Raw genomic sequence first — 22,744 nt, 5'->3', positions numbered from 1 at the left:
AATACATATAACCTTTGATCTGTACGTTAACTGCAGATCAAGTATTTGTATTAACAAGCTTTTCAATTCAGATTTGAAACACTCCGTGGGCGCACGGAATACCCGAAGTTTTGCTACACACTACTCCCATTTCCCAGATTTCATTTAGCTCAAGTTTGTTTGCAACATTGATGTTGAAATTGTGTTATCAACTACCTATGTGCGAAATGAATTTATGAACTCTATCGCTTTTAGTACACGGCTTCTGATGTACAATTTTTTTTTTAATTTTCAAACGCTCTCCAATCCCACCCATACATAATTCAGCTATCTGTTTTTCGTTGTGACTTTTATTATATGTCTCTGTGAATCGAGAATCGGGAACAATCTAAATTATAGACCGCAGATGTTTTCACCAACTTTCTATAAGTTCGTGACTATCAGTGGATTCTTAAATAAATGCTGGTTCACGATTCAAATACTACCGCAGAGCTTTTATCGATCCTTATTTGTAAAGCCTTCATAATTATTATGGAAGTTTATCTGAAGATTAATAAATTTTATTTTCGATTGTTAATTTTGTTATTATAGACAGTAAATGGTCATGTAAAATGCCCAATATTTTGAGTCAGAATAGAAAATGTACCCTTTGTTTTCTCAAATTATACTTAATAAAGTATTTTAAAAGTAACTATACAAAATATAACTTATGTGAGACTCTGTTTGTTAGCTGAATATTGCCTCTACTTTCGAAGACAATATGTTTTCGATATTTTCGATAATAATTAGGTAATTTTAGATGAATTAAACTTTGATTTGGAAGTGATGAACATTTTCGACGTCTCGTATAAGAAGTTTATCAATCTAGACACCTAGAAAGTACTAGGTTTTAGTTCAGGTAGCGATACAACCTGATTTGTGGTCGTTCTCTCATCTCATCTTCTCAAAAGACTCATCAACTCTCATATCTTGACATGCGATCTCGCTTTTGTTCTTTACGTATTGTTATGTACATTACATTTAATTTATACATCAAAATACATTACAGTCTGTGGGTCGCGAATAATTCTCGCTCGACCGCTCGTGGTCATTGTCAAGGAACACGCGTCGTTCCGCGCCGGTTGACATAAATGAATGAATTCACGAATATATTAAACCTTACTGTTACAAGACATTCGTATAGGGTTTTCTTGTTTTACAACATTTAAAATTAGTTTCATATTAATGTGTTGGTTTTTTCCGTAGTATATTTATGCTTTTTTTATTAAGGTATATGCAAATTTCATTTAGATATCTTATGTAGTAAAAGTTAAGTTACGGCGATATATTTTATAACTGGACATCAAGGTGTGAGTTGTGATTGCATGCGGTCATACGGTTCTTGGCTTACAGTAATTTTACTACGGTCCGTCAGTCATACTGAGAGCATGTTTTCATATACTGTTAAAGTACGTCCTATAAAAGTTTCACTACATACATAATAACTGTCTCTTTAATTATTTTTCCTAGATTATAATGTTCTGGTTATATAACAAAAAAAAAGTTTCTTTTTTAGTATAAAAAAGATATCTGCGTCTATTATATTTGTAATTCATTAGACTTATGATTAAGTAACAAATATAATTGAATAGAAATTTTTATTCTTTATATTTCTTTAAATAAAAATTTTCTTCTGTTACAGTATTTTCAATTGTTTTCAGTGAGAGTCAATGATGATTCTATGTCAACGTTTGATTGAACTATTAAAACTTTCAAAACAATTTAATGTGATACATTTTAATGACTATGTTAAATAGGTTAAGAAAACCGGTTTTATATCAGTAAAGGAGACGGTTAATGCACAACACTTAGACTTAAATTGCACAGTTCACAACCAGCCTTGTGACGCTTTATGACGCCAGTTTCTTAAATTATGAATGACATATGCACATATCATATTAAATTAATAATGTATTAACTTAATCATTATATTCCGACATAGATATTGTTTATATGTTATAGTAGGTTTTGCCCTCGACATTGGGAATGTGAAATTTATTTATTGAATATATCAGGTCATAAATATTTAAATATAAAAGAAAGTCGTGTTAGTTACACTATATATATATCAAGAACAGCTGTACAGATGTGGCTGAAAACTGCTGGTGAGTTAGCATACAACCTGGAGACGGAATGGGATAGTTCGATCCCGTTCTATTTTACAAAATTTAATGACATACAAAATCTGCTGCTACTGCCTCTAAGGCGGATTAGAGTTCATCTGATCAGCGATGCAATTCTCATTCTGAAACTGACACAGGCGAAGTCCCGGGCAAAGACTTGTACCTATATGATGAATATAAAATGAAGTATATTTTAAACTATAACTATTTAATTATATTTACATTTGTGGTTTTAAAAAGCAATCAGTTATAGAATTTAAACGTTTTCTTATTAGTTAAAAAGCTTAATTATCTTTCTTTGGACATTGTTGTGTCTTTAATAATTTAACTGACTATTTACAAAAAAAATATATTCTTTTGAAATATATGTGACATGCAAATAATTGCGAATTTAACATGCTTGAAGGAGTGCGTGAATATGGTAAAGGTTTGGATATAATTCTAATTTTTTTTTTTTGTTTAACGCTCTCTTTTTTAGAGATTTCTTTATTGTACAAATAGAGTAAGTAGGCTCAGTAATTTAGACGTTGAGGAATAACGAGCAGGCAAAGGAAGAAACTTAATTTTGCATTAACAAAATTAAAGCCGTTAAATAATTTTGACTAACTCTTATTTGCCTGTATAAATAAATAAAGGTCTAGTTAGTTAGTTGGATTTATGTCTTAATTTACTATCTTATTATCTTATTATTATCTTTATACAATTCCTTAAAAACTGTCGTCTATAGTAATGTTCTAACTCTTTAATGCCTCCATGAATTATACTGTTCAGTGCTAAAGTTCCGTTTTATCCTCTTTTTTAAAACTGTTAATCAGTTCTAAACGAGTTTATGGTTATATATTAACGAGCCGAGGGAAAGCGTTGTCATTAAATTGCTAATTTCATTACCTACACCATTGAAATTCCTTATCGAAACGATATAAGCATCTAGGCTTGTTTTGTAGTCGTATGATAATGTTCAATACAATTAATAATCCGACTACAAATTGATAATATCAAATTTATAATGTACGTCAGATCAAAACACGTTAATTCATGAGTGCTTAAATACTGTTTTTGTTTTGCTTGTTTTTTTTTTTTTTTGTTTTTGTTTCCGTACAGTATTTGAAGCTGAAGAACTCGTTACCTTGAAATAACTAGATACATTACAGACGTTTTATTGAACTTTTTATTCTATTTATTTAGTAAGCGACATATGAATTGAAAAGATTTTTATTGGATAACGATTGAAAATGATTTGTAATTAACGAAAAGTTTAAACATCGAGAGTTGTTTTCGAATGTATTTTACAGTATTCTTTAATATATTCGATACATGAATATGATATAAATAACTCCTTAAGATATATCTTATTTTTATCTGACTGATAACATTATCAGAATTTATTCAGTTGTGATATTAATAAAAACATTTATATCTTTATGTATCAGCACAATCTCAACGACTGTATTAATTAGTTGACCGTTTATGGTTAAATTTCTAAACACTTATATAGTTTTTTCTTCTACGAAAAACCAGCGGATCGCCCTTAAAACTGAAATACGTTGTAACAAATTTGGCAATTTTGCCAATGTTTCTGAAGCAGGAACTAAATTGTGACTCAAGCCTATTAATAATCAAGATATACTAAAGTTATACAACTGCTGATGATAGCAATGATGGATTTTTTTTGGTCTTAGAGTCACAATTTAATTTTTTTAAAGGTTCATCCACTGTAAAAAAATATATACTATATAGTAATTAGCTAAACCGGAAACATCAAATAAAACTCGAATCACATTTTGTATGAATTATTCCAAGCAATAGTTTTTGTTCTCTGTAATTATTTTAATATTTTGGTTTTTGGAATAAAACAACAAAAAAAATACAAATTTTCGAAATAAAATTAAAATGACGTCTAGAAAATTATCCTGACCGTGAAAATTTAATGATTTTTAAATATAATTAACGCCAGCCATTTAATAATAACTGTCTCTCAAGACATCATTACAGTCACGTTGAATAGTTTGTATTTGACAGCAGTTGACCTAACCTACATACGTCGGGGTCCAGAGCTAGAAGCTAGCAGAAGTAACCGGGTCGCAATTATATGAACATTTCTATAAAACGGGGCAATTTCTTATCAAAATTTAATTAGTGTTCATTAAAATAGACTTTATTTATCTTACTCCGATTAATAATCTTTGCCTTTGCCGTCGTCTTGAATGTTCTCGACATGATAATTTAATTCGTTTTGAAACAGAAATTATCAATGTAGATTTAAATGAAAATTATATTTAAAGTTATAAATTATATTATCATTAATATTTAACAAAATCCTATGTAATACCCAATTGGAACGGTACTTTTCTTTGATTGAGACAAAAATATCATTTAAATTTTATCTAAGACTTTGTGCTGTATGTTTCTTTAAATAGTATGACCAAAACCAAGATATTATTTTTTGAGTCAGCTAAATCTGGTAAACAACACTATTAAAAACATATACTAAAAGGATCTTCTATTGTCCCCAGCTTCTCCCAAAAGGTGGATGAAGAAGAAGGCGGTGGCGGAGTACCCTTACATCCACCAGACGGATTCTACTCTCACCAGCACAGTATACACAGCGGACATCATGGGCACCACGTGGAACCAGACCGGGGTTATATGGAGGGGAACAGATATGTTACAGCTGTTCACCGACCGCTGCCAGGTCAGGATTTAAAACGATTTAGAATTTAAATAGCTGGAGGTCAATCCTCTCGGAAATTATATCGATGTTAAATTAAATACCAAGAAACTAATAGCGCTATGTTATGAATGTAATGATATCGAACATCTTAACGTGTAAAAATTTAAACTAAACAAAATTTTTCGGATACTGAGCTTCTTTCATTTCAGTGTTAGACAATTTTATCTCGTCTGCCCGTGATCACGCTGCAAAGGAAATGAAACGTCTGGATTAGGGAGTTTCAACGAAAGACTTAGTATCATTTAAATGAATGTAATGTTTTAGTTTTGGATGGAAATTCTTTTAATATAAAGCAAATTATCATAAAAAAAATATTTTGGCTTTCAATGTCTTTATATCGAGTTTGCATCGTGAAGTACTAAGAACAGCTTACGTTTTTCATTAATAAGTTATAGACCAAGATAGTATTAGTTAAAATTAATGAAAAACTGAAATCTATAGGTATTGACTTTTACTATGAAAACTGGTTCAATTCCAGTTTATATTTTGTCATATAAAATTTCACTGTGATCACAGTTTTCTCTGCGCGAATTTTTTGGCGGAAGTCATCTAAAATCTTATTTACGAGTTACGACTTAATTTCATGTGAATATTATTCAGAATACTCTCATAATATATTTAAAATACATGCTCAAATATTACAATAATTATATGTGTGTTCTTAAACAAAGACGAGAACTTACGTCATGTCAAGTCAACCGTTTCCAAATAAAGAGTGATCGATACGAGTCAAAACGTCTGAGTCAGTCAGTTGCAGTAAGCGTAAGCGTAACAAAGGATTATGACAAACTATATATAATTATTCAACAATTATTAAAATTATTACGTAATCTTTGCAAAATTACTCTAATATTTTTCTATTTATTTGCCAAAACGTAATTAAATAGTTACAAATAAATTTACAACTTCTGTATTCTAATGACGTGTTACGACATCTAAAATTACAAGTTAACGTCTGTTACACTGAAATTAACTAGTGCAATATAATTTTGTTATCAAATTTAAGTTGATCTAAGTGATTAAGAGAATTACGAAATTCTGTATACATTTGAGTTACACTTGAAGCATCTGCATTAAATTAAGGGGTAAAGTATGAGAGTAAGCTCTCATTATACGCTGAAACTCCTAAAGCGTTCGTATACAATTTCCGCAAACATAGGATTAATAATGTTAAAATGCAATTTAAAGTGCCGTATCATATTCTGATTACAAACGTAAAACTTACAACGTTATTTGTCAGTCAAAAGCTTTCGAAACTCTTTGGGAAATTAAAATTCAAAGACTTTATCAGCAACTTAATAGTCCAGATTTATTTGTTGACCAAAAAAAAAATGTTAGTCCATAGATACATACATATATTTAAAAACGTAAATCTAATTAACACCTGTAACGAATTTCCAGCTCTAAACCACTCGAACTCGTCATGCTCTTCAGCATCGAACGCATCAGGCGCCGGGCTGTGCGCGGGAACCGAACCCACACCGCCGCTGTACATCGCCGCCCCGCCAGAGGGATTCGGGCATGCTGTGCATACAAACAGGTAATGTACTACATTCACATAATAGCTTATTTCATACAGTGCAAGGATATAAATCGTTGTACTACGTCAATGTAGTAATGATAGTGAGGATTTAGCGATAGTTTAGCGATAGGGTCACCAGTAGATTCGTAAACTATAAGATATAATATACAGAACATTATGTTAATTTATTTTCCGATTATCTTAATGAGTTTATTCCCTTTTGAAAAATATGACTAGTGCATATATATGTATACAGCTATTTATATATAAGCACTAACGTAAGCTCGTCTTATGCCCAATATGAATTGTTATGTTTAAAACTTAAATCAATTCTCTAACCTCTCGGTACTATATAGAAATGGATTTATCATAATCTGCATACAGTCTGATGGACTTAATTAAAAACATCTCGGTCAAAACAAAACATTAACAGAACAAGGAAACGCTCAGTCAATATATGTTATTGCTGATGACCATTGCGATCGGACGGCTTAAGATAATGTTATATTTATTGCTACATAATATTATGTAATAAGCAATTCTTATTTATAGTCGTATGCTATTATGTCGCTTTAGAATTTATTGATTTTGTTATATAAATGTTTTGATTTACATATCATGCGTTTCTTTTTGATAGGATTTTTTAAATAAATCACAAGTAAATAAAATTAATTTGTATTTTATATAGTTGTGTCACACTAAAATGTCTGTTTCACTTATATCAAATGAATGTTATATAATCAAATTATTTAAGAATGAAACTGAAAGCACTTGAAATTGAATCGTAAGCGACCAATACACTTATTATACGAAGATTCTCGATGTGGAATAATAATTATAATAACAATCACTTCCCAGAACATTCATTTGTAAGAATCGAAAACATAAAATATATATCGCATTGATATATATAAAATAATGTATTTGCTTCAATATTCTTGTACATATGTGTATAATATCACTCTGTATGGTGCTCTTAATTGGTAACTGGTATTTTTATATATATAGACATATGTATCTAGTTAGTTTTTATATATGAAATGTTCCATAGGCGAGGCACAGACGTGGGAATCATTGGCACAACTGGAATAACACAAAAAGATCCAACATTACCCCAAAAAAGGGGTAAACTGACACGAGGGTATGTCCCTAACCTCAGGAATGTAACCTAAAAGTCCTTAACTCCTTCTAATAACTTCAATTTCACTCATACTGCAAATCGATGCTAGTATATAGTGGACACGACATATCTCACTTAATTCTACCTTATCTCATAGCCTCACCTACTAGATGACCATATACAGCATGATCAAAACATGACCTTATCACGTATTACCAGGAGTTTCTTGTTTATTAATTAACTTACAAATAATCATAATTACTAACTATTTTCTAAGGTTTTTTATAACTACATCTTATCTAACAGACTATAAAATTCTCATTATTTCTTCAGCTCTATCATATATACAGCATGATCTCGTTCAGTTAGATAACACTCCGTCGATTTATAACTTTCTTGAACGAATCGGCTTTTGTTTATATATTGTAATGCATCAATCAAGTCTTGAGTCTGATGTGTGCCAAACAAAATTATTAAAAACATTAACTTTGGAACATTAAAACCATGCAACGGCTTCAGTGATGAACGTTGGATTTGACAGTTTCATTTCTAATTTGCAGTCGATATGAAATGTCCCAAGATCTACTGGACAAGCAAGTAGAGATATTAGAGCGACGCTACGGTGGACTCAGAGCTAGAAGAGCAGCCGTCACTATTCAAAGAGCGTTTAGAAGAAGACAGTTGTTGAAAAAGTTCAGCGCTATCACCGCTATGGCTAAAGCAGCCGATTCTAACGCCAGGAGAATGCAAGATGGAGAACATTTGCTGGTCAACGGTAAGAATAAAGGATCCTTAGTCTTAAATGTTTAATTCACTAAAACTAGTTAGAGCGCAATAGCTCAGTTGGTAAAGTGACTGTAACGTTACACCCCGAAGGTTGCTAGTTCGAATCCTGTTTGTTATATATATTCTATTTCAATGTTAATACAAGATTAACATTTCTCATATGGCAGTTTGATTTTGAATTAAAGCAAATATGACTTAATACGACTCTGTTATTTTAATCTGATTTGAATTAATATAATTGTATGAAGTGACTCAGCTTTTATTATCAACACATGTGTAAGTAAACATTATAATTAATTAAGAAAACTTGTTTCTCACACAACGCTAGAAATATTACAGAATATATTTTTTTTGTTTCACAAACAAATTAATTTTTATTTTTTACCATATGACTCTGCTTCCTATATATAATTTCTATATATTTGATAAATCTTATATATATCAATAAATTATCTCAGTAATAAGTATACAAGTCTGAAACATAATCTAATGGAAAATAACTATGGTGACTCATAGAGTAAGATGTGCGTTTTCATGTAAAAAAAAATAATTAATTATTTATCACCATCAATTTGTTTAATATACCTTGCTTGATCCCTGACCTTATTTACTTCACTGACAAAGTCTTCCATCTAATGTATGTAAACAATCTCATAGATTTTTATTGTATATATAATTCTTATTGTATATATAATTAACAAAAAAACATTGTTTTGTTATATATTACAATATTTTGAATTGAAATATACTTGGAACTCTCAAAACGCATAAAGTTATTAATAGTTTGACAATAACAATATGTATATATATATACATATATATATATATGTATATATATATATATATATATATATGTATATATATATATGTATATAGTAAAGATAATTATAAATATTGAATAACACCATAGTATGTACAGTTATGAAACAACATAATGTAACCGACATTATACGTTATTAACTTCTGGTTAACATTTAACTTTCAGGTAACGATATCTACGCGAACGCTCACACACAGAAAAGTCCAGCCTCCGATAAGGTTTTGGCCTTAACGAGACCCGTCAGATCAATGTCGCTGAGAGAGAGACACGACATCGACCTAAAGTTGGTTTTATACACATATTGCTAAACAAAAATATATAAATTAATTACTTTTACAATAATGTACAGTATTTCTGAAACTTTAATTTACTTAAAAAATATATATTTTTTTTTATTTAAAAAAAAATCATTAAATTCGACTTGATTATATTTATACATTTTATATCAAATCACTTTACTTAGTATTAAAGTTGTCTTCAATATTGCAAGTGAAGTAATTAAATATTATTTAATTGTTAATATTTTTTTCCAGCAACCACATGCCGTGTGATCCTCAGAACGAGGTGGAGATGATGATGGCGAGGGTGCAGCAATCAGCTCATCAGATACACATGATAGCATCTGAGATACCAACCATGCATAGAGACGCCGACAGCGGGGTGAGTGACCTCTTAATTGGTTTACTTTGTATAAGACTTAGAGTATGTGCGCAGAAACTTATTTTCTGTACTTTGAGAATAAATGATTATCTAGCGCCCCCACTTTTACACGTACTGACTACAAATTAAATGAATTAATTATTTTGAGCTATAATAGCTTACACAAAACGCCTCCATTTTTTTTGGTTCTCTTACCGCCCGCCTTAAAGCCTGCAGGGCCCGCTAGAGGGCGTTACCGCCCACTTTTGGAAAAGATATAGAGTATAGGGCTTAAACAAAAGTAAGAGACAATTTTATATTAATTATTTGTTAATAGATGGACTTATAAAGTAACTATGAACCTTATATCAATTTGGGTTTTTAAAAAGTAATTTTATATTTCTCTTTCATCATTTTTATAATATAACGTATAGTTTATTTTGTACGCTACCTCTCAATTGTTTAAAGATGACATCTAATGAATAACTTAATTATAATAACAGCGCCATCTATTGATAACAAAGTGGCACTTATTTACTGCTCCTACAGGAAATACTTTTTGCAATAATAATTAATAAACTCAAAAATTCTGCTTAAATTCATACAAATGAAATATATTTCCGCATAATTATCTGATACTGACTATAAATAGATAATTTCTAACAGGAACTGGTGTTAAGAATAAAATGACACAAAAGAATATTATTTTTATAACAAAATCAAATATTTGTATTCACACTTATCACTTTGTGTTTATTTTAGCATTTAGCGAAAACGATCTGTGTTATATCAGCATAGGGTTTAAAATCCCGTGATTAGATTAATGTGATGTCAACGCTGTATAAAACGTTTATCAGCATTCAGTAGTCCCAGTGACGTCGTAACCGCGTTACGTATCATTCAACCAAACGAGATGGATTATAAAACAAAAAAAATCTTGAAAAAACTGCTAGTTAGTAATAATTTTATTTTAATACATAGAGTCAGTAAAATTAAATTGTGGCGCGGCACGAGGATGGAATATGATGTAGGTGAAATATTTTATTTTATAACATATAAGTTATTACCTTAATTTTGTCAGTTTATTGGGCGAATGTCATTTATTGTGTGTCTTTTATTTTATATTCAAAATCCTGGATTATCATCTAAATTATCACAGTTTTTTTTTATATCAATTTAAATTATAATATGACACTTAAAAATCCATATTTATATTTGTTGTCTCGTGACAGCACATTTTAGTTGATGTGCTGGTAATTAGTCATCTCATTATTATAATGCGGTTTTTATTAAAAACCTCTGACCTTTAAAAGTCTTTGATCACAAAATTATAAAAAAATATTGTAAAATACAAAAAATAATATCTTAAATTGAGGTCTGAATATGGAACAAATATATAAAGTGTCCAATTTTCTGTCTTTTAAAATGATAGTATTATATATATATATATATATATATGAATTTATTTCTACTATTTCAGGTTTGCAGTTGTTCTGTGAGCGGTTCCGTCACCAATATATCCACTTCATCATCACACAATGATTCTCTTCATAATCACCAGCTGCTAAATAACACAGGTACAAACATTTATCAGACTTTTATATGTGAATTGCTACTAATATATAAAAATTTTTGTAATAGAAACGTAAATAATTACAATTTTAAATAATATATTTTGAAATGTGCTTTTCCAGATCGTCTCTGAAAATGGTTAAAGCAAATTGCAAAGTAATTTACTGATATGTCTGGTTTTAAATAAACGTTATCAAATAAAATGTTTCCATTTAAAAAATATATGTAATTTAAATTATTTACTTAAAATAAACAATTCCAATAGTAATTCAGTTCCTGAGCTATAAAGTTTCTGAATTGGCACAAAAAAGTTTTATTGATTATTAAAAACATTATCAAACTTTAAAATATTTTAAAAACGTAAAACGAACCTTAAACCGTTGTATTAAAGGGCCAGTTTACGGTAACTTGTTATCGTCCGGCGGCAAACCACTGTCGTCCCCGACCGCGCGGCAACAGCAACAACTAGCAGCAATACAAGCAGCTAACGCCAGGCGACACCCGCCAGAAGTGCCGAAACGTACCAGCAGCATTACACTCAAGTATGAATTCAGATAAACTATCTATGAATATTTTTTCCAAAATACGTTAAGTACTCGAATTTGATTTCTAAGAACTAACAGGTTTAAGGTTGAGTTTAGATTTTTGAGTTACATTTGGTATAACCGATAATATTAAAAAAAAAATTGCCCGAAAGATGATTACTTGGTGGGTAGATATATAAGTACGATCACCTCCCTACCATGTAATCCGACTACTCGTTTGTCGTTTAAATATCGTTCATTTCTTCATATATTTGCGATACAGTGCTGAGAGTCCGGTATCTCTTCGCCGTGCTGAGTGCGGGGGCGCGGTGGTACGCGGCGGGTCGATGTCTTCCGTACAATCGTCGTCGTCGTCTTCGTCCCAGGAACATCGTCACCACTACCACCAGCCTTATCAGCCGAGAGCACCGGTAAGTACTATACGATCTTATAATATTTGTTTTTTATTCTAAGATTTCTATCTGTATATTACAAATAGCAGTTATTCTTACAGTAAATTAATCAGCCTTCCACATTAATAGTGAATTATCGTATTTCTATATTGGTGCTAAACGAATATCAGTGTTATCTCACACCTTTCATATTTCTCGCAGTCCAATATATAAAAATAAAAATAATAATGTTTCTTAAACAACAAGTGTTATATAACATTATCGAAATTATGTAATAATATAGCTTTATTCATATTTTTAAAGAGAAGTACATAACATATCTCCAGGAGCCGCACATGCATATTCAGGAGCAGCAGTTTCAGCACGCTCGCACGGCATCCGGGACGCTGTATGAAGGGGAGAGATATGCTATTTGGAAGAGACAGGAAGCCCCGCCGTACTATGAGGCGCCCCCACCAGCTACATGCTGCAGGCCACAGCACGACCATCACCAGCACACACACCAACAACCGTTGAAGGTTAGGAGGGGGGGGGCTTATGGAGAGAGTGTGTGTGTGTGAAGTGTGTAGCGTATGTGTGTGTGAATGTATTTTTGTGTGGATGTATATTTCTGTGTGAACGAGTTTGAGCGTGCACGTGTGGTGCGTGTATGTCTTAAAGTTCGTTGAGCGTGCATGTATGTGTTTGTGTGTGTGCGCGTGTGAAAAATCTGAAGTTCGGAAGTGAGGGTTTCTAATTTAAGATTATGACAGCTATTTGTATAAACTCAGTGTGTATGAATCTGTTTTGGCATAGGGAAGGTGGGACGTAGAAAAAATATATAAATATGTACATGGAATATTTCTTTTGACTAATAAAAATAAAATGAACTACATTAAGAATTATTGTGTAAATACTTCAACTTTCACAACCTTATCTCGCAGGTGTCGGAAACAGTACGTAAGCGGCAGTACCGAGTGGGTTTGAACTTGTTTAACAAGAAGCCAGAGCGCGGTATCGCCTACCTGATATCTCGCGGGTTTTTGGAGAACTCCCCACGAGGCGTCGCCAGATTTCTCATCACCAGGAAGGGGCTCAGTAAACAGATGATCGGTGAATACCTCGGCAACCTTCAGAGTCAATTTAATATGGCTGTGTTAGAGTGAGTAATGAATGCTAAATATGTCCTTTAAAATATAGCAATCTTCAGAAGTATTGAAATGAAACGTATTTCTATATAAATAATGATCAATATAAGTTACATTAACGATTTTTTTTTGTAATCTGTGGTAATCACCACTTTATGTATAGTTTTACCTCTCAACATATTTCATCTTCAACTACAAACCACACAATATAGAGGTAAAGGTAATCACGATAAAATACCTCTGATAATATTCCAGGTGTTTTGTTACCGAATTGGATTTATCTGGTATGGCGGTGGACGTTGCTTTGCGAAGATACCAGGCTCATTTCCGTCTCCCCGGGGAGGCTCAGAAGATCGAACGACTGGTCGAAGCCTTCGCTAGAAGATACTGTGTATGCAACCCGGACTTTGTGCAGCGATTGAGAACTCAGGACACGGTTAGTGATTTAGTCTTTGAAATAATAGTTTTCTAGCTGAACTTCATCCTAATGCATTTTTAAAATTGCTCAAAGGTAAAATAAAAGTGTGTACTTAAAGTTTAGAAGTAGTAATTTTGTTAAATGCAGTGCCATCTACCGCCTTTGTCACGTGACTTCATACGAAATAGTGTTCTGTCCTGACCCCAGGGAAATATACGAAATATCATTTAAATCGCCTCAGTACTGTTGCGTGAAAGAATTTGATTAGTAAAATCATTACTATAAAGCATTGCGTGCTTCATAATAATTTGATATCTTTATATTGGCATAAATACCTCAGTGTGAGAACACAGGAATTGTGGCTGAAAAAAGTTTTCAACACTATATTATTAATACATGAACATGTGCTTAAATTAATCTGTTAGTCCTTCAAATATATATAATTTTAAATATCTTCTCAGATTTTCGTGCTAGCTTTCGCCATAATAATGTTGAACACGGATCTGCACACACCAAATCTAAAACCAGAGGCTCGTATGTCGCTGGACGACTTTGTAAGGAACCTCCGCGGCATAGACGACTGCGGAGACATAGACCGAGATATGCTGGCCGGGATATATGATCGAGTGAAGGCCAGCGAATTTAGACCCGGCAGTGATCACGTCACACAGGTTGTATGGGTTACTATGATGCTTAATGGGTTATATGGGTCACATGTATCATCAATCATTTGTAAATATACATAAAAATAAAAGATGAATATATTTAGGCGATTATAAAGAAATTCACTATATATTGGTCTTAAGGAATGCAGATTTTTTTTTGGGTGGAAATTAAGTACTAAAACATTCTATTAATATATCAATATTTTTAGGTAATGAAAGTACAAGCGACCATAGTCGGTAAAAAGCCCCACTTGGCTTTGCCTCACCGCCGTTTGGTCTGCTACTGCCGTCTGTATGAAATACCAGACATACACAAGAAGGAACGACCGGGGGTACATCAGAGAGAGGTATGTAATACAACATAGCACTAATAATATACAGAAAGGATATTGTTTTATATATATAAGAATACATCATATTTGTGAAAATTAAACGCCACTTCTAAATTCTACTAACTCTGTGATATAAAGTTAAGAAACAGCCAATTGCTTACAATTCCACCGTTCAATGATGTTTCACGTTTACACTTAATATTGTGTTATTGACATTAGTAAAGCACAAAATACAGGAGTATATTTGTTGTAATCAATATATTAAAGAATTTATAAACATTTTAAAGCAATCTCGACGCTTACTATCAGTTTCTAAATTTAACATGCAACACGACAGTTATCTGAGAATATATTATTGTATTAATGTATAATAACCTAATTATATTTGGTCAAGGTGTTCCTGTTCAACGATCTGTTGGTGATAACTAAGATCTTCAGCAAGAAGAAGTCGTCCGTGACCTACACGTTCCGCCAGTCGTTCCCTCTTTGTGGCATGATCGTCAATCTGTTCTCTGTGCCGCGTGAGTTATGTCGTCATATCATTTACATTTATTATAAGTAACCAAATTTTCTCATCAAACTCATTGCAATATTTTTATAAAACTAAAGTAACATTCATTAATGATCTATTTATCAGTTTATCCATCAAATTTTACCTCCATAAATTGTTTATTTATGAGTTTACCCATCGAAATGTACCTCCATAAATGTTCTAATCATGAATTTACCCACCAGACTATCCATTCGGTATCCGTCTATCCCGCCGTGTGGACGGCCGCCGTCTCGCCACCTTCAACGCCAGGAACGAGCATGATAGATGCAAGTTCGCCGAAGATCTGAGGGAGAGTGTGGCTGAGATGGACGAGATGGAGGCGATGAGGATCGAGGGGGAACTGAACAGGGGCAAGGGGAGGGGGACGGGGAACACCGGCAGGAATGGTATATGATATATATATAATAATTGGTTATCTATTAATTATATCTAAGATTTTCTTAAGTAGTCATTTAAATGATACAAAGTTTCTCGGATACTACGCGTTTTTTACTATTTTACGAACGACATACTCCCGACGTTTCGGTTACTTCGCAGCGGGCGGACGAGATGAAAGCGTGTGTTATCTAGTAGTAAATCTAAGTATATGAAAATATACATCTATTTAATAAGTTAAATTATTTTTCTTACTGTTATATTATGACTTATTAATTGTCACCTTGTCAATCAGTGATGGAGAATCGTGACAGCGGCGTGGCTGATGTGGAAATAGACCACCAACAGTGTATGGAACACGTTCACGTGCACGGGTAAAATTATTTATTTTAATGATTACTTTTGTATTATTATATTATATATGATTCGGAAGTATTTCTAGTTTACGAATATTACCTAAGCGTTCTTAAAAACTCAGGTCTTTCGTCTATTTAAAATTGTCAAGACTCCTTAGTGTTTGTTAATAATTAAAAAATGTCATTTCAATTTGTGAATGAATGTGAGTTTCTCTTCAGAGTATATCGTTTCATTGACTATACTTTATATTAATATACCATCAATATCTTTCAGCGTGGTGGTACCCCCGCCCCCGTCGTGTCCAGCGCCCGCCGCCCCCTCCCGCCTCTCACAAAACCCACCCCCCACCAACATCATCAAAAGGAACGTTCTCAGCAACTCGCTGGTCGATATCAACGACCCAGGTAAATCGTTTTAATATAACTAAGACTACAGGATCGAGTATTCCTGTAGCAGCGGGTTCGATTCCAGTTCGTGTATATAAAAATTTCATTCTGCATTTTCTATTTGAGTTATAATGTTGCTATACAATAAATATATATACATTATAACACTTGCTGAGATTTTTTTATCAGTTGTGGGTGATTCAAATGTCTTGAAGTGTAATTCTTAATAAGCGATACACAAAAATATTTGTATCATTTGAATATTGAATTTTTAAGTATCACAGTTACAGTCTATATGAGTATGTTTATGTTCTAAATCTCTTAACCACGTACGTGTGAACCCCCTGTATAGTATCAAATATAACAATTATAGTATACATTAATATGTTTATGTTGTAAATCTCCTTAACCACTCACGTGTGACCCCTTGTACAGTGGCGCTGGCGGCTGAGCGTCTTCAGCGTCGCGGGTCTGTGGGGTCTCTGGACAGTGGTATGTCGGTTTCTTTCCAACACGGGAGTAGAACAGCACTCGCCACATCCCCCCGACATCCGCCGGACCAACGATCGCCGGGTCAGTAACGATAATATCTACTACTTATATGTATATGTATAAATATGTTATTGATCACTCTGTATGTATGTTCGCTGTTTACTCAAAAACTGCGTATTTTTACATAGGAATAAAGGTGATGTATTTATATATGTGATAATGAAATTAAAGTGTAGTTGTGCCCTGCACATATGCCAAGTGAACACTATTTATAATGTCAGTTTCTCTGTTTATTCCGTCTAATCTCGGAAACTGTTGGACTGATACCGATGGGACTATAGCTAGCAGATAGCTCAAGTAATGAAAAGTAACTTAAGTTACTTTTTAACAGACTTCAAAAAGGAGTGAGTTCTAGAGACTAGCTGGAGCAAACAGACAGACAGAAAAAAATAATTAGATATTGCTGTATGATTTAGTTTTTGTATATACTCTATGCGTTTAGTAAAAATTTAATTTGTCGTGACGAACAGACACTTGAATTTTAGTTATTAATGTTAATAACATAACATACTCTGTTGATAATCTGTGGTAGTTCGTATAAGTGCCAAAGGTGTAAAGTCTTAAAGATAATTTTATTATATGATTTTGATTTTTTAATTTTCTTGTCCGTTTATAAATTAATATTAATTTTCTTGCACCCCAGGTCGCCTCTTCGGCGGTATATTCCCCGGTCGTCAACGCAAACTGAGCGCTTCCGGTGTGCCAGACACGAAGGGTCAAATCGCCAAAAGCACTGAGGTGTAAACATTGACGGAATCGATTCTTATATCGATATTATTATTCGAGTCGTTCGGTTTTGAAATAACTGTTCGGCCACACCGCTTCTTCCTGCAGTCGGTTAGGGATTCGATTATCTGATTTTTTTATGTGCTCAGATACGTCTTTTTATATTTGCCAGTTTTAAATTTTTCTAAGTGCCATCTTACTTAATTCCCAAACCCTGAATCGAGATTTATTGTCTAGTTGAGAGTTGATTTATAGTTTTCACATATTAGATATTATTTTCGTTAGCGCAAATTTCAGGATAGTGTCAGGGTACAGGCTGACTGTCGTGCCAAGGACGAGAATTAATATTCCCTAAAAACTATTTATCTTTCAAAGTTGCTCTCGTAATGTATATGGTATGTTTTGACAGCGAACACGTTCGCGGTCAACCGACGGCTGATGACAGCTAAACGGACGGTTAGATTTAAATTGTTGACAAAAAAAAAAAGTTTTAAAATTAGTAGTTTTGCATGTTACCAGCCTCGAAGTATTATACTTTACGAAACATATTTTTTTTAGAATAGTTGTAAATACGTTGGTTCTAGACGCAATAGGTTGTTGGAGACACAGTATTTTTGAATTCCATTCGGCACTTATATGTAATGCATTGAATTATGAAAAAAAAAAATATACGAATTTATTCATATTTAAATGTTATATGAATTCTCGAATAGACGTTCGTTTCTTTGTTATCTTTAGGGGTATCTATAGACCCTGGTGACGTCATTGCTGTCCATAGACCTAATACCAAATAGAGATCTTGTCCATATTATATAACAGAATAAATTATATATTGTCCTATTTATACATTTTTTTGTCTGTAACGTCTCGTATTTGACAATAAGCGTCCTAAATGTAATATTTTTTTCAAATTTTAATTGCTATATTATAATATTTAATAGCTTTGTTACTTTTCTATTTCGACCGTTCCCGAGACTCGACTAACGTTAATCTATCGCCTAAGTTACCACGAACTTTGATATTACCAATTTACCTAAAAATGTATACGTTTAACCCTAAACTCGTAACATCCGCGATTTTATTCTTAATTTACTCCTATATTATGTTTCACATAGAAGCATTTCCCCTTTTACTTATTCCTAGAAAGTTATTTAGGATATCCGGTATATATATAAATGTTGTAACATTTGAGGAGGGGTGGGGGTAACCTGGAATTTGAATAACTAAATGGTCTGATTAGAGAGAATGACCAATATTTGTATAATCACTTTTAACATTTTCTAAATTGGTTATAATATTGAGGCGAGATTTCGAGCATTAAATCCGAGGAGATATAATAATTATTTATTTAGTTATAATTCTGTCTCTTTCATTTTTGGTCGCAATAGATAGAGATGGATTATAATGCTCCTAACTCGTCTAGCGTTTTAATGTTGACGATTACGTAGTCTTGTTGTTTCTACTGTTTGTATGTGGGTAGATAGACAAATAATTGACTTGTTAACATGGATTTTGGACTTAATTAGAGGGGGGTAAAGGTGATTCTTGCATGTACGGTTCTTTAAATAAGGTTAACGGTGAACTGTTTCGAATATAAATATTATTTGATTTATTCATAGTAATGAACATAAAATAATATTCTGATTTTTCCATATAATATATATATTTTATGTCACGTAAGCGTCGGAAATTTAAAATCTGTCCAATTTAGTTGAGTGTGTTGAATCTCAGTTATGATATAGAAGTTCTGTCATCCGCGATGATTATTTTATTAGTTTCCATATATTTTTCTCTATTTAACTTGCGACCGTCTGCGGCTGATTTAACAGATTTAATGATTCTAAATTAATATTAATAAAATGGAATTGATCGATCGTTTGGTCGTTGGATTTTGATCTTTAATGTACTGTAATAAGACGTAAAATTGTAATCGTGATGCGTATTTCAAGCGGAATGCGTTTAAAAAAAAAGAAATTTTTTATTTTTTTTCGGTAGATTATTTCGTCCTCGATGTAAAATATATGGCATTAAACATACAACATATTTTAATACCATAAAATTTATATTTCGGATAGAGATCTAAGGATTGTGTGATGTATGCTTTTGTAAATTTCGCTTGAAGCCAAAGATGTATTTTTTGTGTTCACTATTCCACGGGACGTGTGTTGTGTTGACCGTTTTGTTTGATATATTCAGTATGTACGGATAGGGGTATATTTTTCTATGATTCGGGCGCGTGCTGGGACGCGTTTTATTCATTGTCACTGAATCATTTCCAGGGCGCCGCGTGTCTTAATATTTTAGTTGTACGTTTAATTTCCTGTAATATAAACCGTACTAACTCGTCTTTGTATATCCTAGAGCTCGTCTAATATATATTTTTAGTTGTTTATTGTTATTATATAGTACTAAGCAATAACTCGTACAGATTGTCCGTACGTTGTATTCTAATGTTGTTGAGCGTTGCTAAAACTAAGTCACTTACATTAGTTTTATTTAAAAACATGAAAATGTATTTATTTATTAAATATGAATTAACATTCATGAGGGGTTTGATGTTTTATTTGAATTTCCCTTTTTTTTAAAAATATATTTTTTTTGTCATAATTATAATGAGAATATTAGAGATTATCTTGAAGAAAATCCTGCTATCTTTGTCTTAATATGGGTCTTAAATAAAGTAATAGTGTATGTACGTATGCATGTTCCCCTTAAACTTGAAAATTACGTACCCTATAATATAAATTGGTGTTCATGTAAAGAAATAATTAATGCCTTCATATTTAGTAAATTAAACAATATCAAAAATGAGACTAAAGTATTGCTTCCATAAAAAAATATGGTGTAAATCCTCCGAAGAAAGTAAAATGTTAAAAATAATTTGGACCAGTTATAGAAGCGGTGTATTCCAAAGTGTATAAATATGTGCATATTATTGTTAGCACACTGCTTTAAGATAAGGTCCATACCTTGTTTTTTTTTTTAAGCTATGGCTTCGTTCGCTCTGGAATCGTGGGATATTCCACGCCTTGTTAATTATTGAGTCGCACCGAGACCAATTTTAAATATATTCATTGGTGTAAAATGTTTATTGTCTCAGTATCTTTTCTATGTTTAAAATATAAAGTCCTAAATAATAAAACTATGACTAAGGGTGACAAGTTCTCTTGTAGGAGAAGTAATGAGAGTTTTTAAAACGTTTTTTGCATATGTACAATAACTATGATAATTTTTTCATACCATGGTTCACTTTTCTCGAAATATTTCAATGCACAAAGTTACCTGTCTTCATAATCATTAAATATTATTAAATTTACTTATCGAAGTCAAAAGGTACAACCGTTGAACGGCAAAAAAATATTTTTTTCATATTACCTACCGGTTATTACCAACTAAAAACAAATTGCACGAAATATTACAGATTATTTAATAAACACGTGAATTGATTAACTCATATCTCGATCAGACGAGAAAGTGTGTATGACAGAAGGTAACATCAAGAGTTCACTGTTACCGAAGAATTTTAGTAAGCAAAAAAATTATACAAAAAATTGTAAATTATATTAGGTAGAGAACATGCATGGACTTTGAATATTTATCGGAGGAGGATGGAGAAGCTGGCGATAGGATGAAACGCGGTCAAACTTGTCCTATGCTATAATATCGAACGCGGAAGTTTTAATTAATATGTTGAAGATGTCTGACCAGTAGTTCATCTCGTTAAATTAGCAAACGTCACTATAGTTTGTATTGTCAATACGGTATGGAAAGTTGCAAAAAACGACTCAAACACAATAATTATTGATTAAAGTTTTTAGAGAGGTCGCAATATTTCCTTAAAAAAAATAGTAAAAAATTACGCTTCTATAATATTCTATATAATGGCAATTTTAATCTCGATTAATGTACTAAAAAGATTAGTAATTGCACTAAGCAGTCATGTGTTTATTAAAAACCACGCTAAACCCAGCTGTCGTTATTCGATACCTGATTTAAAATTCATAAGCACTAACTAAAACTGAATATCGGAAATCTAACGAAGATTTGGCGATATAATTATGAAGAGGATTACATTCTAATCCGTGAATTTTGGATGCCAGTTCAAGGCTTAAGGTGGACTATAAAGTACCTATTCACTGTATTTTTTTAAATATACCTAACAAGTCTTACAGTGCGAAAAATGGATGGTTTTAACAAGGAAAGACTAGACATAACATCTGTATGTTCCCCGCGGCGTACACAAGGTGTAGCCGATCATTCGAAATACATTACTAGGTTGTACCTTCTCGCGATTAACGATGTCAGATTTTAAAAGTGGCTGGAAGATGATTATTCTTTACCCAAGGATAGGATTATAACGAAAAAGTTCCTAGAATTTATTGTGGTAGGAATTATAAAGGAATAGTAAAACAACTAATACATTTAAAAAAAGCATCTGAAGAAGTATAGCCCTCTGTGGTGCCTCCTTATTATAGGCCTATCTTAGGGTTAGTTCTTGGGCAACGTGCAGAGGACCAGAGGTCACGGTCATCTTCGCTGCTGCCTCACTTCTAGCTGGAGACCCAATCAGGATCTAGGGACAGCCGGGACCCTGAGGACTTATGGCTACAAGCACTACAAAGGATAGGAAAAAGGAGGATGAAGTACGCTCGTTGCATCCTCTCCCACCTACAGTTCTAGTGGAATGGTCACCACAAGCATCGAATGAGATCTACATTGTAAGGGCATTCTCATTTCAAAAGATACCTTCACAGTATAGCCATTACGCCGAGGCATCTGGCTATTTTGATGAGAATAACATTTGGTTGTTTTAATGGGTAAATGGGCGGGCATGTGGGGTCGTCTTGTATGCTTACCAGGAGTCCTAGTAAACGTAACTCCTCACCGCGCTGGTCCGGTTCGTAGGAACTACCTAATACATTTTTTCAAAGTAACAAGAAAGTTAAAATAACGAAAAGTCTTACACTTTTTGGAGAGCAAGCCTT

At 32.5% G+C, this 22,744-nt stretch overlaps 1 protein-coding gene across 5 annotated transcripts in view; it reads left to right on the top strand.

The window, feature by feature from the left end:
* The window catches only part of LOC116775967 (IQ motif and SEC7 domain-containing protein 2), a 91,089-nt gene extending 70,780 nt beyond the window's left edge, over window positions 1-20,309 (top strand). For 4 of the 5 annotated variants that reach the window (XM_061524185.1, XM_061524190.1, XM_061524188.1 and 1 more), the window contains 20 exons: window positions 4,655-4,833; window positions 6,274-6,412; window positions 7,446-7,535; window positions 8,075-8,289; window positions 9,286-9,403; window positions 9,654-9,780; window positions 11,240-11,336; window positions 11,723-11,873; window positions 12,139-12,286; window positions 12,595-12,786; window positions 13,192-13,409; window positions 13,651-13,831; window positions 14,275-14,484; window positions 14,688-14,825; window positions 15,205-15,331; window positions 15,546-15,749; window positions 16,034-16,112; window positions 16,369-16,499; window positions 16,917-17,054; window positions 17,677-20,309. In XM_061524185.1, the coding sequence (XP_061380169.1) occupies window positions 4,655-4,833; window positions 6,274-6,412; window positions 7,446-7,535; window positions 8,075-8,289; window positions 9,286-9,403; window positions 9,654-9,780; window positions 11,240-11,336; window positions 11,723-11,873; window positions 12,139-12,286; window positions 12,595-12,786; window positions 13,192-13,409; window positions 13,651-13,831; window positions 14,275-14,484; window positions 14,688-14,825; window positions 15,205-15,331; window positions 15,546-15,749; window positions 16,034-16,112; window positions 16,369-16,499; window positions 16,917-17,054; window positions 17,677-17,777 (2,983 nt within the window). In that variant the 3' untranslated portion in view covers window positions 17,778-20,309. The remainder of the gene's footprint in view (window positions 1-4,654; window positions 4,834-6,273; window positions 6,413-7,445; window positions 7,536-8,074; window positions 8,290-9,285; window positions 9,404-9,653; window positions 9,781-11,239; window positions 11,337-11,722; window positions 11,874-12,138; window positions 12,287-12,594; window positions 12,787-13,191; window positions 13,410-13,650; window positions 13,832-14,274; window positions 14,485-14,687; window positions 14,826-15,204; window positions 15,332-15,545; window positions 15,750-16,033; window positions 16,113-16,368; window positions 16,500-16,916; window positions 17,055-17,676) is intronic. The other variant, XM_061524189.1, reaches the window with a different exon arrangement.
* Window positions 20,310-22,744: the final 2,435 nt, after the last annotated feature.

The sequence above is a fragment of the Danaus plexippus genome, chromosome 24 (genome assembly GCF_018135715.1).
Source record: "Danaus plexippus chromosome 24, MEX_DaPlex, whole genome shotgun sequence".
In the NCBI taxonomy this organism is placed as follows: domain Eukaryota; kingdom Metazoa; phylum Arthropoda; class Insecta; order Lepidoptera; family Nymphalidae; genus Danaus; species Danaus plexippus.
The sequence above is the reverse complement of the archived record's forward strand: the minus strand, read 5'-3'. Positions and strand labels throughout refer to the sequence as shown.